The following is a 25934-nucleotide window of genomic DNA, read 5'->3' on the forward strand; positions in this document are numbered from 1 at the left end:
AGTCCAGGTGTGAACACTGATCTGGTTTCTAGAGTCCAGGTTTGAACTCTGATCTGGTTTCTAGAGTCCAGGTTTGAACTCTGATCTGGTTTCTAGAGTTCAGGTGTGAACACCAATCTGGTTTCTAGAGTCCAGGTGTGAACTCTGATCTGGTTTCTAGAGTCCAGGTTAGAGTCTAGGTGTGAACACTGATCTGGTTTCTAGAGTCCAGGTTTGAACTCTGATCTGGTTTCTGGAGTTCAGGTTAGAGTCCAGGTGTGAACTCTGATCTGGTTTCTAGAGTCCAGGTGTGAACACTGATCTGGTTTCTAGAGTCCAGGTGTGAACTCTGATCTGGTTTCAGTCCACATGTGGGGGTGACATATGTGTCCTCATTCCTTTGGTTGGTGTGAACACACAATGAGTCCTGGTCCCATTAAAAACCACCTACTGAGCAGAAGAGGAGTTGAACTCATTCATTCATCCACTGGTAGAAATGATCACGTGAAAAAATGAAAATACCGTCTCATCCTGTGGTTAATTGCTGATGTGATCATGCTGATGTGGAAGGAGCCGTGTGGAGTTCAGTTACATATTTCCTCAATAATCACATAAAAGTGTCTTTATTTCCTTTATTACCGGAGGTCACGGTGCGTTTGGAAGCTTCCAGGAATCTGAGTTTAGTGCAATTCTCTTATATAACCAACGTCAGGACGGAGGTCGATAAATAAATAATAACTTGTGTTGAAAAGCTCTGTTCTTGGTTCTGAAACGGCGATAGAGACACGTGTTAATAGCAGGTCTGAACACGGACACAAAAAGCTGGACAGTTGTGATCAGACGTTAATACGAGGCCTAGTTTCCGTTGGCTAGACACAATAAAAAAAAAGAAAAAGAATGCTTCTTCTGCTTGTTCGTGCTCTTTAAAAAGTCGCATCGCACGTGTGTTTGGGTTAATTGTTGGAGGTCATGTGACTAGTGGTCGCACCAGTTCAAACCGAGCGAAGGTTTTAGGAAGTGGAGCTTTATGCAAACTACAACTCACAAAGCTCCAGCGTTAGCGAGGTAATATATAAAAGAGGTAACATGTACTCATATCTGATCCGAAAACTAAAAAAAAGTGAAATAATTCTTGATTAATTTCATAACTACCGGTTTTACAGTGATTTGATTCATCTTCATGTGTCAAAACAAAAATCTGAGTCTAATTTGTTTCTAAGAATTTAGTAAAAAAAAAAGAAAATCTGTTGAAGGATTAATGGAGGACTGGTGGAGCTGCTGAAGCGGATTACCACCGCCCCTCTGGTTTGGGGTCGGGTCTGCGCCCCCCCTCCCCAGCTTGTACAGACCTGTGTTCAGTGTCTGGCTGTAGTTTATGTAGCAGGTGGTAAAATGCTGGCGTGGAGTTGGTGGATAAATGTTTAGTGAATTCATTATTTTTATTTTTCCAGAATGATACCTAAACCCTTGACAATCATTTCCTAAACGGACCCACACTGTATCTGCAGATATTTGAGCATAAAGCAAGAATGGTTGGAGCTGGATGTTTTAAAAAAAAGATCAAAAGTCTTTGAACATAATCCGGGGTTTCACACAACGATGCAACGTTTTGTCCTGTGCGACCACACGGTGCAGGACTCCCTCCGTCCCCTGAGCCTCAACTGGACTTATGTAAGAGCTTGTCCACATGTTTGTCGCCTGACCTGACCAGCAACCTGTCAGGTCTCAAAGCCTCTTTGTTCCAGATGTGTGAAAAGTTCAGAAAATGTTGTAAGATGAAGTAAGAACTTGAGGCTGTTGAATTGTCGTTGGAGGCTGTTGTGGTGGTTTCTGTCGTCGTTGCATCGGTAAGGCCTTATCCTCCTCATCCATCTCTACGTCCACCAGGACAAGGCTGTGATTCTGTTGCATCCCCCGTCTTCTTCTTCTTCTTCTTTCTTTTTTTTTTCTACGATCTTTTGTACTGTTATTTATACTGTGCTGTATTTATAAGTAAGGGGAAGTCTGCAGCTTTCCTCGAATGTTTCTGTTGTTTTGCAGTTTTTCGGCGGAGCCACGAGGAGCCTCCGTCCGTCGAAGAGTTTGCCTTCGCTTTCGAAGCCTTTTGTGTTTTGATATGTGTCTTTTTCTATTATTGTTGGTTGTTATGCCACAAACTGGTGCGGAAACAGTTTCGTCTTTGTCCGTTCGCGTAGCAGTGATTCTTTTTCTCACTTCTGAGCTTCTGTCAACGTTAGATTTATTCCATGTTGCTTCACTTTGTCATGACTCTCAGAGCTGCATGCATCCAGCAACTAATCTGAGCCGTGGGTAGTTTATGACACAAAAATAAGACATTTCTTTTATCTTGTTTTTATTCTAATTGTAAATCTAGAACACTGATATTTATTGTAGATGGAGAATGATTACGAAAACACTGATTTATTTGAAGTGCACTGATAAAGTTGCTATAGAAATATTTAAACGTGATGTTGGTGAAGGATCAGAGAAGGGATCATGTGAATGAGTGGATATGGACTGTGGCAACTTTTCTGGGAGGTGACGATGAAGCATGCATATTCTTTAATTTATTTTTTATATAATTTTTTACCCCCTCCCCCTCCTTCATTTCTGGTTTTGTGTGCGTGAATTAAACACACATGAACAAACATGTCGAACCAGTGCAGTGCTGATCTGATGAAGAACGGGTTGCTAAATACTCAGGCTGTGCTATCGCTCCACCGTACCATACTGCTGTTTATGAATCTCAATAAAACAGTCACTTTGGTACCTAGCTGCCATTCTGTGGGTTTTTTTTACATAACACAATAATTATGCAGTATATATAGAATATAATGGACAGGTGAATCTACCTTCACTCAGGTAAGTAGGACTGGCTGCAGAACTTCTAAACTCTACACTGTGTCTATGTGATCCTACTGTTATTTGCATGCAGTAATATATGACAACTTACAGTCTTTGTATTTATTTGGTGCATCTTGTGTCTCTTTGTAGTGTCACTTTTGGTCAATGCTAACAACATTCAAATATATAACTTTAATTTATGTCCCAATGAATAATTATACATCAGTTAGCTGTGACCATGGTCTGTGGTTATCACCAAGAGACTTGATTAAAATGTAAAAATGCAGGTGTAAAAATAAATAAATAAAATAAAATAAAATAAAATAGCATTCAAATTTAGTATTTTCATAACATTTTAAAAATACAGATGTGATAAAAACTACGCTTTACAAAAAATGTAATGTATATGTATTAAAACCTAGTGTTGAATTAAATCTATAACATATAATGAATAAAAATAAAAGTTTTTAAAAATCAACCATTTCACGGACATTCAGTAAAATCTACCTTCGTGTGAATAAGAGGTGGTTTTATGAAGGCTGCAACATATTTTCCCATTAAGGAAATGTTCGTTCTCTCCTAGTCCAGACAATACGTTGAAATACGTCTTTCAGTGTGTGCTTTGAAAAGGGAACAGATTAAACGTTTTATTATTTTTTTAAGCGTTTAATCCAAGAAAGTCGGCTATGAAAAAAACTGATTTTCCTCTTTTCACCTGAACGCCTCGCCACGCTCCACCCACTGACCCGATTGGCCAATCGGCGTGTCGCTCACCACGTGTTTCCATGGTTACGGAAAGCTCCCAGAGTTTCCAAACAGTAAAAGCGAAGGCTGCATCAACATGAGGATGTCACACGTTTAGGCTCCAAAAGACTCGTGTTTATCCGCCTTTTATTTACATTTAACCGTCTTCGTGTGTTATATTATTTATTACTGCGGCTGTGAAGGTTTTAGTTTGTTGTTTTTTTTTTTATTATTATTTATTTTTAAACGACGCTATGATCCCCGAATGCCCACGCACCGGGGACTCGAGGAGCGGACCCCGCTTCCAGCGCAGCCCGGCGGCTCCGGGACCGAGCCAGGCCCGGGGGGTCTGCGGCTTCTTGTCCGGGGTCAGGACCCCCATCAGCAGCGACCCCTTCACCGACCACTACACCATCATACCCGGCAAGGAGCTCGGAAGGTAACGGGGAGGAAATGTTTGAAATAATCACTCTTTATGAAATACACGTTCACTAGAAATAATTATATCCTGAGAAATCTGGTCGACTTCATGTTTTCTTATTGTGTGTGTGTGTGTGTGTGGTTATTTTGTGTCACCGCCTCTGTGTGTTTGTAGTTGTTTTGCGTATCTGGTTTTCTAGTTTCTGTAGTTAATACATTTCTTCATCATAATCTAGTGACTCTTTTGTGTCTTTGCAGCATGTGCGTCTTTGTAGTTGTGTTTGTTGTGTGTCTCTTTGTGATTGTTGGGAGTAATTGTTTGGTTGTTATTTTGTGTCTTTGCAGCCTTTGCATCTCCGTAGTTGTTTTGTGTATCTGGTTGTCTGGTCTCTGAAGTTAATACTTTTCTTTGTGATAATTTAGTGAGTCTTTAAAGTCATTTGTGTGTCACTAGCTGTTTTGTGCATGTTCTTATTTTGTGTCTTTGCAGCCTGTGCATCTCCGTAGCTGTTGTTGTTGTTGTTGTTTATTTCTGTCTCTCTCTAGTTGTTGTATCTCTCTGGTTGACTTGTTCCTCGTTAATACATAATCTTTGTCTTTATTTAGTGACCCTTTAAAGTCGTTTTTTGTGTCGTTTTGTGTCGCATCTTTGTAGTTGTTGTTATTGCGGTTTATTTGTGCATATTTGTAGTTGTTTAATTCATCTGTTTGTCATGTTTCTGCATTAATAAATGTTTCTGTCACAATGTTGTCTCTCCTCGACGTCACGTTGTCCTTTTAGTTGATTTGTGTTTGTGGTAATTGTGTGTCTTTGCAGCCTGTGCGTCTTTGTAGTTGGTCTTAGTCTCTTTGTAGTAGTTTTGTGTCTCTGGTCTTCTTTAGTGTCTATTTAAAAGTAATTTATGAGTAATTCTTTTGCCTTTAGTAGATGTGCGTCGGTGGTTATTTTGTCTTCGTAGTTGTGGTGTAGTTGTTGATTTGTCGTAGTTTTTTATGTGTCTCTCTGTGAATCTGAAGCCCTGATTCAGTGACTCTCTGAAGGGATTTTTGTGCCACTTGTTGGTCTGTGTCTGTTTTGTATCTTTGCATCCTGTGTGTCTTTGTAGTGAGCTCCCTGGTGTATGATTGTGAGTGAGTGAGTGGCTGTGACTGTGTGAGCGAATGAATAACACACACAATATGATTGTAAGAACTTTAAGCATCTAAAAATGGAGAAGCAGAATATAAACCCATGCATTATTATTTATTTTGTTTGCAGCCTGTGCATCTTTGTAGTTGTGGCATCGTGGTTGATTTGTGGTTGTTTCACGTATCTGGTTAGTTTTTGCGGTTGATAAATCTAATTCAGTGACTCTTTTTTGTTTTTCTGTAGCAGATCTAAAATCTAAAGTATTCTTGAACACTGTGTCACTGTGGACCATTGGTTGTTGGATGACGTCCACATGTGAGTTAATGATTCACGTCACTAACCAGAAGAGACGTCTCCTGGAATCATTAAATATATTTTCTTTGAGTGTTTTTGATGTTTTATGTTGGCGTTAAAACTCACACCGTTCATTTCATCCGAGGTTTATTTCGTCCTGTAATCGTCGAGCTGAAGCTGTTGGAGTTATTATTTATTTTTTTTTTTTAACATAGCAGCTCCACTTGTTCTCTGACTAATCAGCTACAGAAAGACTTGAGTCACATTGTTGGTATGAATTAGTTCTCTTTGATAGCAGAACAGAAAGTAGCGGAGATAAGACGTGAGTTTATCCGAGGCCGAATCAAAGTCACTTCAGCTGGAAATATGTTTGAGGCCACAACAGTGTGTCTATGTGTGTGTGTGTGTGTGTGTGTGTGTGTGTGTGACTTTGCATCGCATGACCTGACATTGTGACTGAGATTAGCCGCCGCAGAACAACATGAAAGGTTACATTAATCTGCAGCGCCACTGATCTACACCATTGTAGTGGAGCATATCAGCTGACACACGTTCATGTGTTCGGGATCAAATGCGCTGTGAGTTTGGAGTCGTAGCCTCATGAATGCGGACATGGATGGTAAAGTGTTAGAATAAACAGTATCACTCCAAGGTTTTTGCAGCCTTCAGAATTATTTTTTCTCAAAACACCAGTGGGAATCCTCAAAGTAGATATCATATACATGTGCATTTATTCATTCAAGAAAATGTATAAATTCTAGATATTTATGAGGTCCACAACGGCAGCAACCAAACATTTCTGTTAACTGCTGATGTGTCTTCTGCAGTTCACTGTTCATTGGTCCATCAATGATGAGCAGATGCAGCAGAACCGGCCCAAACCAGGACATTAGCGCCCCCATGTTTCATGGAGGGATGAGGTTCTGATGCTGGAATGCAGTGTTGGTTCATCTCCAAACATTTAAACCAAACTGTTCTACTCTGGTCTCATCTGTCCACTAAACATTGTCCCACATGTTCTTTGTGGACAGAGAGCAGTGTCTTTGGTTGTTGAGTGGATTCATCAACATGAACATCAGCCAATGTGAGAGAGGCCTTTAGCTGCTTAGAAGTTCCCCTGGGTTCCTCTGGTTCCTCTCCCACTATGATGGAGTGATGTTTGTTGGTGGACCACTCCTGTGGAGGGGAACAGTCGTCTTCAATCTGTCTGACTCTCTGTGGATTATTTGTGGCTTCCAGACTCTTTACAGATGGTTGTGGGTCCTTTTCCAGCCTGATGAGCAACAACAACTCTTTTTCTGAGCTCCTCACAAAGCTCCTTTGATCTGTTGTCATCACACACTTCAACACAAACATGAGACAAATCCCTGATTCATAGAAACTGAACCAGGACCTGAACCAGGACCTGAACCAGGAACTGAACCACTCCTGAGTCTTGTTACATTGAAGGAAACACTGGCATGTAGCATTGCCATCATTCCCGGAGACGCTGATGGATGCTGCTGGTCTCTCCCGCCCTGTTCCCCTCGCAGCATTCCTGCTCTGTAGGGGAACTCCCTGCATATGTGGACTAAAGCACTAAAGACTTTGCTGACTCTACAGAGGGGTGCGTTCAAGCTCCACACAAGCCTCAGTGTGTATATTTACTCTGCAACATATCAGTCCGTCTGATCAGTAGAGTCATTTCCCGTCTTCATATCAAGAGGAAAGAAGTCGAAACAAGTCTCTGGAACATTTATTTCCACTTTGTTACTTCTCCAGCCGTTTATATCCAGGTTGTTTAGCTCTAAAAACCACAGCGTGTCCTTAAAGCTCACTGTTTAGATCATGAGCGTCTGGATGAAGGTTTCAGTTTTGATCTGAGTCAGTCCCAACAGGAGACCTCTTCCTCTATCTGGTTTCTTGTGACTCATCAGGTCAACATGTTGTAGTTTTAGGGTTTTTTTTTTGTGATTACTTAAAACCAAAGTCTCGTGAAGTCATCAGCAGAACACGGGTTTACCACGGCTGTGCTGCGCTGATGCTGGTTAAGATTAGACTCTGACGTGGGGAGTCATGCTTGCGTTTAGCGAGGCATGTAACCCCGAGGGTACGGTTTAATGCAGAGGACAAATTTAAGCTGGTTTACACGTAAAAGAAGAGAGAAAGTGTTCGTATGTGTCCTGGATGTGTTTGTACCTGAACTGTAGCCAAATGATGCCAAATAATTGTCACCAGCATCTTCTCACCTCTTTCTGCATCGTGTTAAATCTGTCGGATTCTGGTGTGTGGATAATTTAAAAAGTATAAGAACTGGTGCATTTCAGATGTTTGTGTCAGATGAGCACAGACTGGTTGCTTTTCACCTACAGGCTCCGAGGGGAAGGCTGAGGATGGGGGGGGTTTAAGGTAATACCCTTCCTGCAGTTGGAGTCCCAGATGGCCCATGGCCAAGCTTCTTTAGAGTGTATGACAGTGGTCAGGGAGCCACTGAATTCCATGTGGTTAAGACCCAAGCTTTATCCATGAGGGGTCTTAGTGGCAGACGTAGACCCTCGATTATTAGCCCAGATGGTCCCAGGAAGAGCTTTAGTGAGCGCTCACAATTAAAACTGGAAGCACTTATGTTTGAAGGTTCATTTAATAACTTTAGTTTGTTTTTGCATCGTGAACTTTGAGCCTTTAGTTTTTCATCAGTATCAGGATGGTTCTGCATTTATTTCCACGTTGTTGGTTCTTATATCCAGACTGCTTGTGTCCTTAAAGCTCACTGTTTGGTTCATGATCGTCTGGATGAAGGTTTCAGTTTTGATCTGAGTCAGCTCCAAACAGGAGCCAGTGCAGAACACATGCTGGAGAAGACTCTGGGGGAGCACACAGCAGATCGATTTCTGCTTGTTTCTTTGTTTCTTTTCTTTTTTGAGGTCATTCTGACTATGTGGTTTGGGGATGAGTGAAATATGTGATGGCATTAAACTGACAGGAGCAGACGCGCTGTCCCCCCGTCCCTGCTGGTGCACGTGGTGGATGTGTTGATGAAAATCTTTATTTCATTAGATACACCCGGGGCTTCCAGCCGGCCTGTGACTGCACCGCTGACGAGGAAGAGGAGGCAGATAGTATGTTCCTTAGTGATTATTCTTTTTAAACGTGGTGAAAAGAGAGGGTTTAGTCTGTGATTAGACAGAGAGATGCACGATGCAGAGACTCAAATAAATCAGCCAAGGGTCAGTGATGCTTATCTTCTCTCAATAAACATGTGATGTCTCCAGAGCTCTCTGCTGCTGCTTGGCTTTAGGCGCCCGCATCCTGAACCCATCCCGCGCCTCCATTAGTCTGCTTCTTCACTGTGACTGTGGCCGCGCTGTCACCTCTGGGTTCGACCCTGTGTGTTCATACATGTTCACTCGCACATGCACAACAGGCCGCCTCTTTCAGGGTGTAGTCTGTGAGCGAGGCCGCCAGCTTTGGAGAATGTGCTGACGGTGCTTTAGAGGAGCAGCGTTGTGGCCCCGTGTGGTTTCTAAAGAGCAGGTCCAGACTCTCTGGCCTGACCTCGGCCACGCTGGAGCTGCCAAAATAAAAAATTAAAAAAAAAAAACAGGTGACGAATAGAAATAAGAACTGACTGTGCTGCAGCATCCCTTCAAATGAACTCACTCTAAATATTATCTTTTATGCTGGGAGTTTATTACGTCTCCCTCCTTCTCTGTCAGCCTGTTGACTCGTGCACTATGTTTGGATCTTCGATATGAGGCCTTTTTCTGATAAACATGTGGCACTGACCCAAGCGGATGAAGGTGGACGATGAACATGCAGGATGTGTTAAAAACACCCTCCTTTTCATTATTTGAAACATTCAGGTAGATACGACACATGCAAATGTCATGGAAACCTTTTCCTTCAATAAAATCTGGAGCTCCTCTTTGTCTTTTTCATATTCACTGTGTCACACGTCCTGTGTCTCATCATGTGACTGGACACAAGTCTGTTCTGGGAATAAAATGTTAAATAGCTGTTAAAGAAAATCCGAAACTTACTAGTACTGGAACATATTATAATTATAGTCGATCACTAAAACCATTCCAGTCTTTATCTGGTAAATATTTAGTGCTGACATAATGGCTTTTAATGAAGGATGCAGTACATTTAACAATGCTAGCTTGTCCAGTGTGAATATTTGTATTTGTTCTAATTTTTATTATGTTTTTAATACATTTATTCATTTACTTTTTCATTTCAATGACTAATTGGGGCAGTTGATCAATGATGAAAACTAAAAGTTGAATTCTCTGATAAAGAAAATCTTTGGTCTTCATCCCCTCACTCTCATCACGGCTTCTTTCTGTCACTGTTACTTGTCTTTAATTTCCTGTAGCTTATTTTAAAACTTCATGTCACTAAAGTGAACTCTAGTGATAAACTCTCTGCCTGGAGAACGGCCCATCAGCTGGAGCAGCCCGGATAAATGAAATGAACCAGTCAGGCTGCAGGAGAGAAAGAGCTCTTTGAGAGTTTGACCTGAGGAAGCCTCACTGTAACAGGAAGGTGTTGTATCGCTGCATAAACAACCTCCTCCTCCTCCTCCTCCTCTAATGAAAGGAGATCTGAGGCTGGATTTCCACTGAAACTTGAACTTGTCTTTGAAAGTTACTGTTGATGCAGCAAGATCTGCTCCATAGATAAATAAATCACAGTTCAAACTGAGACTGTGTATAGTCCTCACTTTAGAAATGAATTAAACAATGATGATGAAAATGAATCTATCGGGACATCATTTCATAGCTCAGACTGTATTTCAAGTTTGCTTTTACATCCAAAATCAGAAATATTTCTTGTCCTTCACTGGTCCAGGAAGTAGTCTGGTCCCCTCCATGGGGAACACTGGTTCAGGTTTCTCTGGTCCAGGAAGTAGTCGGGTCCCCTCCATGGGGAACACTGGTCCAGGTTTCTCTGGTCCAGGAAGTAGTCTGGCCCCCTCCATGGGGAACACTGGTCCAGGTATTTCTGGTCCAGGTCTAAATAAACCTGGTTCTTCTCCAGATTCAAGACAAACCCTCAGGGAGAAATTCAGATGACCAGATCTCTTGTGTCAGAAAGTCTAAAGTTAAATCTGAGTATTGTTCCAGTCTCTGGACTGACTGATGGAAAAATCGAACTTGAAATCCCCAAAGGAGCATGATATGACCGTGACCATGACCTGAAAGCCCTGACTTTTATTCCTCCTGTGATATCTGGTCATCAGTTCAGTGTCCAGTAGTAGCAGAGCAGCCTGACTGATGGTGGCACTAATCAGAACTACACCTTTAACTGAAGAAGCCCTCGCTCTAATAAACTGACGTGTGCTGTGATCTCAGTGGTGTCGGGGTATTAATCTGTAGCTTCCAGCAGCATCAGCCCCATGACTCTCACATGAGGCCAGCTGAAGCTGAAGCACCACAGTCGAGTGCTCCAGGTCCAGACCACTGACACGAGTCCTTTATGGCTCCTCACAGTCCTTTTCATTGTGTTTTTATCTCCCAGCCTCTCCCCAGCTGTGAGCTGTGGTTTATATAAAGAACGACGTGAATTTAGCCCGTTTATATAATTATGATTAATGTGTTCAGCCTCACAGTGAGTATAATACTCCTCTTTGTGAACGTCTGGAGGACATTTGAGTTTGAGAACATTTGAGAACTTTTCTTATTGATGGGAACATAAAGACAGAAGTGATTATTGTCATTTTCGTTTTGTTTGCACTAAAGATTTCCAACTAATGTTGACGTGTCTTTAATTGACTTTCATTCATTTAAACTTGACTTGTTTCTCGGTGTTAAGACCTTTGAGGCAGTGTGCAGCGTGGGCTTAAACTGTAGGGATGCTGGCATTTGTACACATTTCGCTTTTCTACTTTTTATCAACAAAATCCCATCACTCTCTATAACTACTCGACCAGGGTCCTGATCAGGTTGTTTTGACCAGGATTAGACCCACATTGATGTGTCCACCATGTTAGGGAAGGTTGTTGCCTTTTTCAGTCTGATAATGTTTCTTATTTAAATTTTTAAATTAAATAGTATTGTCATTGTGGCATCTTTAGGAACTTATACTAAAATAACAATAAGAGCATTCCACGTCCTCTTCAAAGGATCTAAAATAATGAGTCAGTGTCGTACTGTTGGTGTTCAGGGCAGTATTTTAGCCGTGTTCTCTTTTGAGACGGCAGCTTCCAGGGACAACCAAATCAAATTGGGTCAGTGGCTTTGTGTCCGAGAGACTCCTGAACGGCTGCCCACCGTGCTGCTCCACATTAAACGAGTGGGTGGTTAAACATCCTCACACTGGTTAAAACTCAACAATCATAGTCCAGTCTTGTCTTTCTTTCACCAAGTAGGTCACAAGTCATAAACCGCGGCACTTTTCTCTTTGTCTTTGCCAAATATTTGCTTATGTCTGGACACGTCCAAGCCTCGTAAACACACAGGAAGAGGCTGTGTCTGTGTGGCCGGGAATCGTTGAAGTTCAGCCCGGGCGCTGATGCTGATTATTATTGGAGCATTGACTGTCAACACAGGCCAGAGGCTCGGCTTGTCATCTCCATCACCAACGACATGTCAGAGGATCTCCCTCGGGCAGCGTACACATATGCACGACAGGGTCTTCACGTGGCACCATCTTTCATTCTTTAATGAAACTGGGTCATGGCATTTTCAAAAATGTGCTGAACTTGAGTCCAGTATCCGCTGAGTGTCTTCAGCAGGAAGGAGGAATCTGATCCCAGAACAGAACCAGCTGAGTTGTGAGATGTTGGTGGTTTCCTCTCATCAGCTGATGCTCCAACATTTCTACTGGATGAAGGTCAGGACTTGTTCCTAAACATTCATCTGGTTCTTCTGGAGAACCACTGGTGTTCTTGGGCTCCTTGTCTTCCTCCATGACCCAGTTTCTCTTCACATTCAGCTCATGGACTCATGTCCTGACATTTTCTTTCAGAGTTCACTGGTAGAATTCACAGTTCATTGGTCCATCAATGATGAGCAGATGCAGCAGAACAGGCCCAAACCAGGACATTAGCGCCCCCATGTTTCATGGAGGGATGAGGTTCTGATGCTGGAATGCAGTGTTGGTTCATCTCCAAACATTTAAACCAAACTATTCTACTCTGGTCTCATCTGTCCACTAAACATTGTCACGATAGTCTTGTAGAAAAGTCATTGGTCTGTAATTTGGTCTTGAAATCAGCTTGTAATCCTTGAGGTTCGCTTTCTTTTGCACCTTACAGATATGTAATATTGGCTCATTTTCCTGTGAGACAGTGGAAACGTGCAATGTTTCTGTTCCATTTGTTTGACTGTGTTATATTTGCCTACTTTCAGTAGTAGTAGAATCTACAGAAGAATCTGCAAAAGTTTTGAGTCTTTTTATGCAGATGTAGATATTTCTGAGGGCGTTCAGTATTATATATGGATAGATAAACAAGTGTACGACTCCTGCTACAGCATTGTGTCCTTACTCTCCTCTCTTGTGTTTCAGGGGGAAGTTTGCTGTGGTCAGAAAGTGTGTGGAGAAATGCACCGGTCACGAGTACGCTGCAAAGTTCATGAGGAAGCGACGGAAAGGGCAGGACTGCCGGACGGACATCATCCACGAGATCGCGGTGCTCGAGCTGGCCACGGCCAGTCCCCGGGTGGTCAACCTCCACCGGGTCTACGAGATGGCCTCCGAGATGGTCCTGGTTCTGGAGTTGTGAGTATCAGGCTTTCACTCAACACCGAAGCCTTGGCTCTCTTCTCTGGGTTCACCTCGCCAGCCCTGGGTGGGTTCTTAAGAAAGGGAAGAGCTTTGACCAGCAGATGCCTGATCATATTAGTGGCAGCGTGTGACCAAACATCCACGTGAAGTCAACAGTGTGTTATTCTCAAAATGAAAAGTGTGAAAGGGGAAACAGGCAACATAGCCGGAGCTTTTTATTCCTGCAGAGCTCCGGGCCAAACGCTAATGCTCCAGCAAACTCCAGCTATTCCAACAATGTGAGGCGCGCTTGTTTTCTTACACACATACACATGGCGTTTGTGTGGTAGGATATATGTGGATTAGGTTTACTCTGCTCTGGAGTTATGGCTCTGAGACTGACACCAGTTTTGATGTGTTAAATCCATCAGTCACACTGGATAAAGACCAGCTCCGGCGGTTTGACCCAGTATCTGGGATTCACACGTGACCGTGCACAGCGTCGACCGCAGTAACTGCACCAGTTGTCGATGAGCTCATCTCATGGTCACGCCTGGGCTACGCTTGACCTGGTTCCCATAGAGTGTGTGTGTGTTTGTGTCAGATCATGTCACATTGGATTCCACCCCCCGCCCCCCTCATATGGACGCACCAAGTATGTGTTAAAAGAGTCGAAGGGTTAGATGGCATGGACGTATTCTGCACCAGCTGCTGTCTGTCACTCGTTATACTTTTATTTTTAGTGAAAGACGATATAAATAATTACTTAATCCACGCGTTTTGACTTTTGACGTTAGGACGACCAAACCGTGTAGCATTTGTTTATATCCAAAAAGACTTTCTCAAAACTTTACAACTTTTATAGAATAGAATAGAATAGAATAGAATAGAATAGAATAGAATAATTTATTTATTCCCTGAGCGTCCAGTAGCGTGTTCACATACATCAACATAACAGCAAAATCAACATCAGTAATCATCATCATCCAGTATTGTTTTCTCGCCTCATATATAACTTGTTATTCAGTCGTGTCCATGTAAACACTGTATTAAATGTTGTGTTTTTGGCCCATTAGACCTTTTATCTTTGAATACACCAAAAAAGACTGTAAGTTGAGCCAAATCTGATCCACAGATGACACTCTCTTTTTTTAGAGACTTTCAGAATTTATTAAAAAAAAAATCATTTGTTGTGTTAAAACAGCTGTTTTTGAGGAAACCATGAAGCCTTGTCCCCGTCAAAACAAGGACAATGGACTGTTTTACACGTTTTAACTTGCAAACAGGTCAGATTTGATCCTAACACGATATAAGGGTGAAACACACGTTGGATAAACTATGAACCTGGGTGACTGAGAACCTTCACAGGCAAGTTAGACTTTATAGTAACTACACACGATGATTATCAAGTATAAACCAAACCATTACAGATTCAGACTTTGAGAGCTAGCAAATGATTAGTTCTACTGGAAACTGAGCTAACGGACCTCTAGGACCTGAGGGATCTGTGCCAAGTCAGATTGGCAGTGAATTACCTTAATTAACTAGCTAGCTAGAACAACACTCCGACGTAATTGGCAGTCAGCAGGTGGCATTTAACTAAAACTGGAGTGAAACTTGAACATTTCCCATTTATTTCACGTGTATTTTAGTTTAGCCCGTCCCGAGGGGGTGGAGCTTATGACCTTTAATGCAGCCTCCAGCCACCAGGGGGAGCTCTACTTGCTTTGGCTGCATTTTAGAAGGAGCAGTCCTGTCGTCCATATTTACATACGGTCTTTCATTCTATATTAGCATGGACTGAGCCATGTACAGTAGAGGTGCTGTGCGCTGCAACTGTCCCACGAAGGAGATCCCATAAATTTCCCCTTTTCAAGTCTCCAGTCACCTCAGGCTTCGCTCAGTCTCAGCCACTGTTCATATGAAGGATAATCCCAGAATTAACGGCTGTCCTGCATGAGGATGGTGGAGGACAGTGCTCCGTGTCACATAGTCAGCTGGTACAGATCAACACACAAAGACACTGTAGTAGTAGATAGTTTAAATATCTTTAATCCGTCAGAGGGGCGTGTGATTCCTGGGTCAGCCGGTTCTACTGTAGCTTCCTGAGGTCTAAATGTCGGTGGATGGTACAAACGATGGCGTCCAGCTGCTTCCTCTGTTGAGCTGTGGCGTTAACGTACCGTCCAGAAATAGAAAACACTTTGTATGGCACCACAAACCTCTCTGGAGGCCGTGGAGGAAAAAGTGTCGGTGGACAAACGGATTTGTCATTTTAGGTTGGTACAATTCTTTAATAATATATGTAATCTGATAAAAATGAATTACTCTTCTTGTCGTCCTTTATTTGTTACTGATCCATTATTATGTTGATCAGCTCGTAATTAACAACAAAGGACAGAAGATGTGGAGCTTGTGAGGAACCATTCAGTCCATCTAACAGTGAAACCCCCTCTCGTTTGTTCTTTCTTTCTTTCTTTCTTGTATGAGAGGGAAATGGAGCATAATGCTTTCATTCTTTCTGGGGAGGGATGTTGACAACATAGTCGCCCCCATCTTTTATACGCCTGGCAGCCGACAGATATTTCGGGCAGTGGGGCAAATGGTGATGAAGGGACGATATGAAGGATGTATATAAAGGAAGAGGAGTAGATGTGTTGGTGGGGGGGGGGGGTCATAGAAAACTATTCATGCCATTCACGGAGGAGGAGGAAGTGGAAGAAAGAAAGAGGGAGAGTGGTGAGACGAGAATAGTGTAAATGTGATGGGGAGAGGATGAATTGATAGAAGAGGTCCGCGGCCTCATCGCTGGCCACGATCCAGCCGAGAGTTCATGGTGTCAGACGTGAGTGCACGTGACCGGAGAAAGATAGGAATGAGTGGATGGTTAATGTCCACACTGACAAACTGGTAGAGACTCTATCAGTGCCCCAACAATTCTAACAGTGATATCACAAGTCAAACATATAACACAGGTTTAAAAGTACAGATAAATGGAGGGAGCTATTCTAAAAAGATGAGCTTTGAGTCTGGATTTGAAGGTTGTCAGAGAGTCTCTGCTGGAGAATGATCCAAAGACGTGGAGCTGAGAGCCTGAAGGCTGTCAAAGCCACGGAGGACAGTCAGGTATGAGGGGGATCCGAGAGGACGGCAGGGGGCGTATAGTTGGAGACACGCGTGTCTTAAAGGTCTAAAGCTGGACATTTGTGACAGGACGGATTTGAACGCGAGGTCTGGACCGGGCTCGGCGGGGGCCCATGGGTCATGATTTGCCCTGGGACCCCATAGAAGGTTAAATGGCCCCTGTGTTTGATGAAGCGGTGATGTCAGGTTAGGATGTGGGGTTCTCTCTGGTTTCCTGGACATGAACACATGATGAGTTCAGGGCCACTGCGAGGCATTCACTTGACCTCACTATGACACATTTGTCTGCCTGAGGAGATCGTATCCTTTCCAGAGCACCAGCCTGAATCAGAATAACTCACACCTTAGACCTGGCTTTGTTTTTACTTCTGTTTGTTCTTTTATTTTTTTACACTGATTTTTTGCACATATATATAAATACATATTTTTTTTTTTTTGCACTGCCTTATCTTGCATAAACTTATACGTGTTCATAATCTTTCGCATATATTCTTGTGTTATCCTGTTGAAGGAACTCGTGTGCTGATGACGTGAGTCAGCGGTCAGATATGAAGCAGGATGTTCTCTGGGGCTGAATGTAACGGGTGACTGATCAGAGATGAATCGATCCATTTCCACACCCACATTGGTTTCATTAATCACATTAGTAACACGCCAATCAAACTGTGTTATTTCCGTGGATGACCCAGTTCGATCGGCTTCTCATTCAAAATGTTTTTATTTTAACTTTTTAACCTCCAACTCTAGTTTATATCACTGTTAAAAGACCAGGACCATGTGTTAACGTGTTAACGTCTCCTCTGCAGCCTCAGTAGTTAAAAGTGCTTGTTTTTGCTGTTCTCAGACTGGATTAGTTTCTGTCTGATCCTCTCTGGATTTAACCTCCATTCCAACTATTTTCATGCACGTGCCATAAAGCAGCCAAGTGTGCAGGTGAGCGCCGTCACAGCCGCCACTTCTTCACACTTTCTGACCTGAATGTTAAACCTTTGTGTTGTCGTGCTGCTCTGGCTGCTGGCGCTGCCTCCGTTAAAGAGATTTCTGGGTCTTTGCCGTGTGTAATAAGAGGCTGTTTGTGAGTAAAGACCGCGGCCAAGAAACGGAACGAACAACCGGGTGAAGCTTCACGAAGAGTCGTGCTGTTCAACAATGAAAAGTCAAACCTCACACGTTTCACTGTGGCCTTTGTTCCTCTGTGGGGAGTTTGTTCAAGTTCGTTCTGGCTGAGCAGATGTGAACAGGTTCATGACACGTCACAAGCTCTGTGTTGACAGCTAACAAATAAAATCATATCATTTATGAGCCAGTGGCTTCAGTTACGTGTGTGTATCCAACATCTCCACGGTCAAACCGGACAAAATCCCAAAAGACGGCGAACACAACGTGGTTGTTCCTGAAATTGAAGCCAAGCAGAGTGAATATTTGAACTTTAACGTTTCCCAGCTGTCATTGGGTTTCTACAGTAATTCCTAGTCGTAAGTCGTTTGTTTCTGCACATACAGACGTCCAAAACTAAACCAGGTAGATTTCCATGAATTTTGAAGCGGGTGTTAGCAACTATTAGCGGTTCAGTGGTTAGCATCGCAGGGCGAAGGTCGTGTGGAGCTTCCATGTCCTCCCCATGTCCTCAATGGACATGTTAAGTTATATGAAGAAATATGGGTATAGAAGGGGGACATTTTCATACTTAGAGGTACTGTTCTGTCGCTGTGTCTGACTGAGTCACTTATTGCACTTTAAAGTAACTATTTGCACCCTCTGGAGGTAAAAAAGGCACATAAACGGGGCGGTGTTTATCTCAGTGTCTTGAGGCCACAGTCCTGCAGGCGCCTCGGTCCATGTCATTCCCCCGTCTCTCTGCCTCCCTGTTTCCTCCTGCCTCCACTGTCCTTTCAATTAAAGGCAAAACGCCCAAACAATATGATAAAAAAAGGCACATAAATATCACATGTGTGATCTGTGGTTTACATATTTACCTTCCAAAGGTGAACTGTCAGAGTCGCATTCACGTCCTAATTTATTTTGTAAATCTGACAGTGGGCCTCTGTGTGTTCGGCTGTTTTGTGCATTCTTCTGATTTTACCTTTATATATCACATAAAACATTTTATTCCCAGCACAACTTCCCCCGGTGATCTGACAATCATCTTTCTGACTTATTAACATGTTGGACCCAAAAATACACAGGATAATACTGACGCATTTCTAATCACGATGATTGTTACAGGTTCTAACTTCCAGTTAGTTTTTCCAGTTGTCACCAGTCTCACTAAAGATCTTTTCCTCTCACCTTGAAATAACATAACAGCCACTCAGCCCTCCTCCTCCTCCTCCTCCTCCTCCTCCTATATCTTTCCATCTTCCTCTGAGACGAAGCCTAATTCACCAGCACCCTTAGGAGAAGCCTTGTCTATTCCTGACTGTCCTCCTCCTCCTCCTCCTCCTCCTCCTCCTCCTCCTTCTTTTTTTTCTTGGATTTTCATCCTCGTTTATCCATCAGAGTTTATTTCAGGTCAGAGGAAACTAAAGGTGGCGAGAGAAGGTGGCAGTAGTTGCCGTTTTTGTTTTTCTAACCGTGGCCGTGTTTTCTCACGCGGAGGCGGAGAGAAAACAATCAGCCAACACTTAAAACGGCCTCATTCAAGCCGAGCTCCTAATTAGTTTTCTATATCTGGAGGTGCGTCGCTATTTCTGCCGCCGCCTCCAGCGAGTCAGGACGTTCCCTCGCTGAGGTCAGAGCGCTTTGTACGGGTTTCATGCTCGTTTTGTTGAGGCTGGAGATGAAGGAGGGAACGTGGGCTCTGGTTTGGGTTTCCTGTGGATCCGGTTTCCTCCCACAGAGAGAGTTTGTCTCTGTGCCTTTAACCCTCTGTTACCTTCTAACTCTTTTTGTCCCTGGTGCCAATTTGGCTCCAACAATTTAAACCTGCAACAACAACCTAAAGAGCTCTTTAAACAAAATAAAACCTCCAACCCCACCCCACATATCCATGTTTTTAAGTGGCTTTATATCATTTCTAAGTTCATATTCTCGTCATCTATAACTTATTTACTTACTTGGGCCTTTAAATTCTCTGTTCTTTCTCCAGGTGGTTCTCAGTCTGCCTCTCTTCCTCTTTCCCTGTGGGTTCCACGTCAGCGCCTGTTTCATGGCTGATTTATTTCTTCTGAGCGTGCGGCCTAACTCCATTTCCTCCTCCGGATTTAAATTTCTGTCCTGTCTTGTTTTGTTGGCGTTAGAGATGCTGTTCTCAGGAGGCGTCTACGCACATACCGGCCTCCAGCTCATTGAGTTTGGTGGTGGTGGTGGTTTTCCAGGTTCCTGAGCCGTAGAGTAGACTATGCTCTTCACGTTTGAGTTGAAGACGTGTAGCTTGGCCTTAGCTTAGCATTTAAATGTTGTCCTTGCCTTTCCAATCATAGCTTGGACATCATCCTCAGTACCACCTTCCACAGAAATGAAGCTGTTTACGTCCTCTGATGAGTTTCGGTTTGTTGATCCTGCATCACTTTGGTCTTTGAGGAGTTTATTTTGAAAGCAGAGCAGCAGTTTCCTGGATCTGCAGCCTGTAGCAAGTCTAGAGCTGCTCTCAGTGCACAGTGGCAGGAGTTGGTTGGGCTGATCCAGCTGGTACACGACCCAGAGACTGTCTGGCCTCGTGTGGTGTGAGGCTGTAATCCTTTACCTGGAGGACAGTAGGCGAGGGGAGACGACTAACAGCTCCAAAACACCTCCCTGAGGTGGGGTTTGGCCGTAAAAGCCTGTCGCTACAGAAACCTCGACGAAAAAAACGAAAACTATCAAGAATAGCATATTTAGAGACTTTATCGTGTGACGTGGCTTGAGAGGTGCAACAAAAGATTCAGGACATATGATGGAGTTACAAAATAATAAGGATTCATTCATTAAAAAGGAAACTAAAAGCCAACAGGCCAAACACAGAGAGCTTCTGCAGCTGGAAAGTCGTCTCCCTACACCTGTCCAGCCATTTACCGAGTCTTCTCAGTGATCAAGCACTGACCCCAAAGATAAATAACAGCAGAGGAAACAGCTCGTGAACCTGTTTGTATGTGCGTCTTGCAGCGCTGCCGGAGGAGAGATCTTCAACCAGTGTGTGTCGGACCGGGAGGACGAGGCCTTCAGTGAGGAGGACGTGAAGAGGCTGATGAGACAGATCCTAGAGGGAGTGGCCTTCCTCCACCAGAACCACGTGGTCCACCTCGACCTGAAGGTCAGAGGAAGCAGACAAACACCTCGCTCTATCTTTAATACGGTGACATCAGCGGAGGCACTACGAGGGTTTAGGAACAAACACGATTTAAAAAAAAAAGATTTATTTTACCATCAGAAACTAAACGCAGAGGCTTTATACATGATAATAATCATCATTTTATTTGTAGTGCCACAACTCTACAAAAAGGTTAAAAGGAAGCTTTTTTAAAAAGAGGTTCTCCACATACATATGACAAATCTCTTGATTAACAACAATAAACACAAAGGCTCAACGCACATATGTAAGAAAAGACGTTTTCAAGACCAAGCAACAAACAAACAAGTTCACGTTCCTTTATTCTGACCCCATTCACACCTAACGAACCAAAGATCCTTTCACAGAAGATTTTAAGTTTTATTTTAAGTAGAATTAGTTCAGTTTCTATGGAAGAATATTAGAGAAAATAAAATATAAATAAATAAAATAAGCACTTGGCTTACAGTACTGCTGGTTTGAGCGTCTACTTTATGACAATGCATTTTGACTTTTTTCCCTGAATTTCAACTTTTTTCTCTAAATTTTAACTTTTTTCTGAAAGTGCATGACAGAAAAAAATCTGCCTGCTCTAATATTCTTTCTCATGGGTGCCATAATACTCCTCCATAACTTTCAGCCCGTTGCTTCCATCTGCTCTTTGGTTCTGGGTCCCAGTGTCTCATTAAACCCACAACTTGTCTCCTACTTATTCTGATTGCTCTTTGTAACACTGTTACACTTTGGGTTGGAGCTGCTGTAATGAAAAGTAATTTCCCCCTGGGATCAATAAAGTAATTTTGATTCTGATTCTGATTCCGATTCTGAACTCTGACTAAAACAGTGCGACATCTAGTGGATGAATTAGGAACAGCAGTTACCATTTCACCTCTGGGAGATCGAGGCCTTTAACCCTGAACACTAACGTTATATAGCCATTACACTAAATGAAAGTTAAAGGAATAAATATGTGTAGCTAGACTAAAGTAGAACGAGCTTTAGTTGTGTTTTATTCACCTGTTGTCACATTAACCAAACCTGTGACAGGATGAGAGCTGTTAACATAAAACTCTGTCTGAAACTGATTAGAATCGTCTGATTTAATACACAGACACTAACCTGAACACGTACCTGCAGAAAAAACGAAATGAGCTGTGATCAGGGTTTAAAAGACATGAAAGACATGTGTGCACATGGAGCAGAGACAGTAAGTGTCTCCTAATGTCTCCTGTCCTCCAGCCTCAGAACATCCTGCTGACCAGCAGCTCTCCTCTGGGAGACATTAAGATCGTGGACTTCGGTCTCTCCAGGATGGTCAGCAGCCACCAGGAGCTCAGAGAGATCATGGGAACCCCGGAGTACGTTGGTGAGTTCTGCTTTTAGGACTTTTAAAGGGAGTTTTTAGGAATCCTCTGATATTTGATGATAACTTGATGAAAACGTTTCTGTTTTTATCTTTTAGCTCCTGAGATTCTGAATTATGAGCCAATCACCACAGCAACAGATATGTGGTACGTACATGAACCTGTTTGTGTCTGGAAACGTGTGGTAGATAAAACACGCAACGTGAGAAAACTGCACACAACACAGCTGGTTTACAAACGGAGACGCAACAAAATACTAAAGGTTCATTTCTGTTTGAGTTGTAGCCTTTTCACTGTTGCAGGTCAGAGCTTTTTTTTTTATACTTTTCAACCAGTTCATCCAGTTTTTATCAGTTTAAAAACAAACGTCAGCCTCATCCCTCAGGAATAAAGTCCATTGTTCCTCCTTCAGTTCCTCTTGTAAATATAAACTCAGCTTAGTGACTTAGAGTCGACGTGTTTCTCTTTTCTCTCCGTCAGTGCATAAAGAAAGAAGTTGTTAGTTCAGACTAAATCTTTCCTGTGTGCATCATGTCTCCGTCTCAGTGAGAAGCGATGGGACTTTATTGATTATCAGCAGAGACATGATTCCTGCTCTGCTCTGTGTTGTCAGGAGTGTGGGTGTCCTGGCGTACGTGATGCTGACGGGAATCTCTCCGTTCCTGGGTGAAGACAAACAGGAGACGTTCCTCAACATCTCTCAGCTCAACGTGAGCTACACCGAGGAGGAGCTGCAGCAGCTGGACCAGGAGGCGCTGTCCTTCATCCAGATGCTGCTCCGCAAGGATCCACAGTCAGTCCTCCTGTCCCCCGTCCTCCCCCGTCCTCCCCCGTCCTCCTTCATCCTCCCCCGTCCTCCCACGTCCTCCTCTATCCTCCCCCGTCCTCCCCCGTCCTCCCCCGTCCTCCTTCATTCTCCCCCATCCTCCCCCGTCCTCCCACGTCCTCCTCTATCCTCCCCCGTCCTCCTCCATCCTCCCCCATCCTCCTCTATCCTCCCCCGTCCTCCTCTATCCTCCCCCGTCCTCCCCCGTCCTCCTTCATCCTCCCCCGTCCTCCCACGTCCTCCTCTATCCTCCCCCGTCCTCCCCCGTCCTCCCCCGTCCTCCTTCATCCTCCCCCATCCTCCCCCGTCCTCCCCCGTCCTCCTCCATCCTCCCCCATCCTCCTCTATCCTCCCCCGTCCTCCCCCGTCCTCCCCCGTCCTCCTCTATCCTCCCCCGTCCTCCCCCATCCTCCTCTCTCCTCCCCCGTCCTCCCACGTCCTCCTCTATCCTCCCCCGTCCTCCTCTATCCTCCCCCGTCCTCCCCTGTCCTCCCCCGTCCTCCTCTATCCTCCTCCGTCCTCCCCGTCCTCCCCCGTCCTCCTCCATCCTCCCCCATCCTCCTCTATCCTCCCCCGTCCTCCCCCGTCCTCCCCCGTCCTCCTCTATCCTCCCCCATCCTCCCCCATCCTCCTCTCTCCTCCCCCGTCCTCCCACGTCCTCCTCTATCCTCCCTCGTCCTCCTCTATCCTCCCCCGTCCTCCCTGTCCTCCCCCGTCCCTCTATCCTCCTCCGTCCTCCCCGTCCTCCCCGTCCTCCTCTATCCTCCCGTCTCCCCGTCCTCCTTCATCCTCCCCCATCTCCCCGTCCTCCCGTCCTCGTCTCTCCTCCTGTCCTCCTCCGTCCTCCTCCTTCCACATCAACACTTATTCACAGTCTAAACTATAACTAGGAAAAGTATCTGTACCTAAGTATAAAAGTAATAAAAGTAAGAAAAATACTTGAGTAAAAGTAATAAAATACAGGCTCTTAAATGTACTTAAGTAATTTTTTTTTTGCATTAATGAAACGTTGCAAAATGAAAAACGTTCTGACAGAATAATCTAGACTCTCCTTTGGCTTCCTCTCTTCTTCTTCTTCTTCCGTACTTTCCTCTCGTGCAGATACCTGAAACATCTACTCAAGTACAGTAACAAAGTATTTGTACTTACATGAGGCATCACTTCAGTATGTTGTGTGTTCAGGGACCGGGCCACAGCGGAGCAGTGCCTCAAACACCCCTGGCTCCAGCCCTCAGAGCCTCAGGACTCCCAGACGGTGGAGGAGATCGTCCCAGCGGAGGACCAGGAGGCCTCCAGCAGCCCCCAACCCCCCAGCAGCTCCAGCACGGCCGAGGAGGAGGAGGAGGAGGAGGAGGAGGAGGAGGAGCTGATAGTGGTGGCGGCCTACACCCTGGGCCAGTGCCGCCAGTCGTCCAGCTCCACCTCGGAGAAGGAGGCCCTGGCCACCGAGCAGAAGGCCGTCTCCAAACGCTTCAAGTTCGAGGAGCCCTTCAGCGCCCTGCAGGAGGTCCCTGGAGAGTTCATCTACTGACACCCCCAGCACCTCCCCAGGACCCCCCAGCACCAGCCTCTGAAGGAGGACAAGTTAGTGTTGTCACAGCAGCTTCATTAAGCCTCTGATTATAAACTCCACCCTCCATTTATACCGTACGTGTGCTCAGATGCTGTTGAATCTCTGGTTATTTAAGTAGGATCTACTCACATGTGACTCATCACAGCTCCACTACTGTCGTCTCTGTTAGAGACACATGTTAAACACACCCACATGTTTCCAGAGGTGGAGTCTTCCTCCACTGATCAGACATGGAGTCATTTCTCTCAGGAGAAAATCCACATTTATTAAGAGGTGAGTGCAATATATGAAGACCCATAAAGACACAGAGATCAGTTCATACACCGGCCCGTGTACGCGCTGGTGTTTCAAGTACAATAGCTAATAAATAAATGAATGAGAGTTTATTTTAAATTTAAAAAGCAAAAACTAAAAACATTCTGGTCTGTGCAGTTTTTATTTTATGGTTTGTCAGGTTTACATTTAAACCAGAATGACATAAGAATGACACCAGAATTTTGTTTCTACTGACATAATTTAAAAAGTAAAAGTGCAACAAAGTCCTCGACTGAGGCAGGAAGTAGCCTCCTCCACGGTGAACGCTGGTCCAGGAAGTAGTCTCCTCCACGGTGGACACTGGTCCAGGAAGTAGTCTCCTCCACGGTGGACACTGGTCCAGGAAGTAGTCTCCTCCACGGTGGACACTGGTCCAGGAAGTAGTCTCCTCCACAGTGATCATTGTTCTTCTATGAATCTAATAACCTCTGGTTTCTCTTTCCGTCTCTTTCTGGTTTCTGTTTTTATGGATTAAAGGACCAAAGGCAAATTTACCTGATTAGATTTAAATTATAAATAAACTCTTAATATTTATCTATATTTTATTTTAGAGTCTGTACACGGATCATTTAACTCCATTTCCATGACATCTCAGTGAACCATGTCAGCTGATCATCAACAGCTTCTAAATGGACCTGAAATCATTCTGTCAAGTTTAAAGTCAAATATGTGTATAATACAGTAAATCTAAATGGTTTCTAAATATTATTATTATCATTATTTATGTTAGATCCATATAGTTTCAGCTCCAGGTGACACTCTTGTAAAGTCTGCAGCTCTGTAAATGAAGATTTAATTTGATCATCTGGATTTAAAAGCAGAGGAAGACGTGGGTCTAAATATGAACCTCAGAGCACGTTTAGAACCAGAGCCAGGCTCAAAGTGGATTTTAGAGAATTCAAATAGAATTTGTAACCACAAAGACGTTAAACCTGTTCATGTATTCTCCATAAATAACCTTATAATGGGGCAGTTTTCCAAGCACCGACCAAGATGAAGAAAATAAATGATGAGTCCACTAACGACATCCTTCCACTTCTTCTTCTCTGAACAGAACGAGCTCTTAACTCTAAACCGTGTTTGTATCTTTTCCTTTTTGTTTTGTATCCGGTGCCATGAGGAAAATATTTGATCATTTTTAGCTTTTGCAGTTTCTTTTTTTTTTTTTTTACTACATGTTTTTGTCTGTGTTGACCGGTGCTGTTTAAAGAGTCATGTCACATATTCCTCCTAGAGGCTTCAGTCCTCTTTGGTTTCCAGCTGTGTTCATGTGGACGATGACGATGCTCCGGACTTCCACGACGTCTGGACGTTAAATGATAAGCTCTGTTACCATAGGAACGGGTTTGTAAATGAATGAATGCCCC

The 25934-nt window shown here is 43.8% G+C and overlaps 2 protein-coding genes across 5 annotated transcripts in view; both read left to right on the forward strand.

The window, feature by feature from the left end:
- LOC124995797 (E3 ubiquitin-protein ligase HECW1) overlaps positions 1–2752 on the forward strand; it is a 57715-nt gene extending 54963 nt beyond the window's left edge. For all 4 annotated transcript variants that reach the window (XM_047568476.1, XM_047568478.1, XM_047568475.1 and 1 more), the window contains one exon: positions 40–2752. The gene's annotated coding sequence lies outside the window, so the exon portion shown is untranslated. The remainder of the gene's footprint in view (positions 1–39) is intronic.
- Positions 2753–3623: 871 nt separating this feature from the next.
- On the forward strand, positions 3624–25206 carry LOC124995543 (serine/threonine-protein kinase 17A-like). Its single transcript, XM_047567972.1, has 7 exons — positions 3624–4006; positions 12902–13114; positions 20327–20474; positions 21729–21855; positions 21952–22000; positions 22467–22646; positions 23862–25206. Exons 1-7 carry the CDS (start codon positions 3822–3824, stop codon positions 24208–24210), a joined length of 1251 nt encoding a protein of 416 aa, XP_047423928.1. The 5' UTR covers positions 3624–3821; the 3' UTR covers positions 24211–25206.
- The last annotated feature ends 728 nt before the right edge of the window (positions 25207–25934 follow it).

This window comes from Mugil cephalus, chromosome 18 (assembly GCF_022458985.1).
Source record: "Mugil cephalus isolate CIBA_MC_2020 chromosome 18, CIBA_Mcephalus_1.1, whole genome shotgun sequence".
Lineage (NCBI taxonomy): Eukaryota > Metazoa > Chordata > Actinopteri > Mugiliformes > Mugilidae > Mugil > Mugil cephalus.

Excerpts from the sequence above, each read along its gene's own strand:
- LOC124995543 (XM_047567972.1), top strand. The coding sequence starts at position 3,822 with ATGATCCCCGAATGCCCACGCACCGGGGACTCGAGGAGCGGACCCCGC. Across the intron at positions 21,856-21,951 it reads GGGAACCCCGGAGTACGTTG|CTCCTGAGATTCTGAATTAT; the intron begins GTGAGTTCTGCT and ends TTTATCTTTTAG. Across the intron at positions 22,001-22,466 it reads ACCACAGCAACAGATATGTG|GAGTGTGGGTGTCCTGGCGT; the intron begins GTACGTACATGA and ends CTGTGTTGTCAG.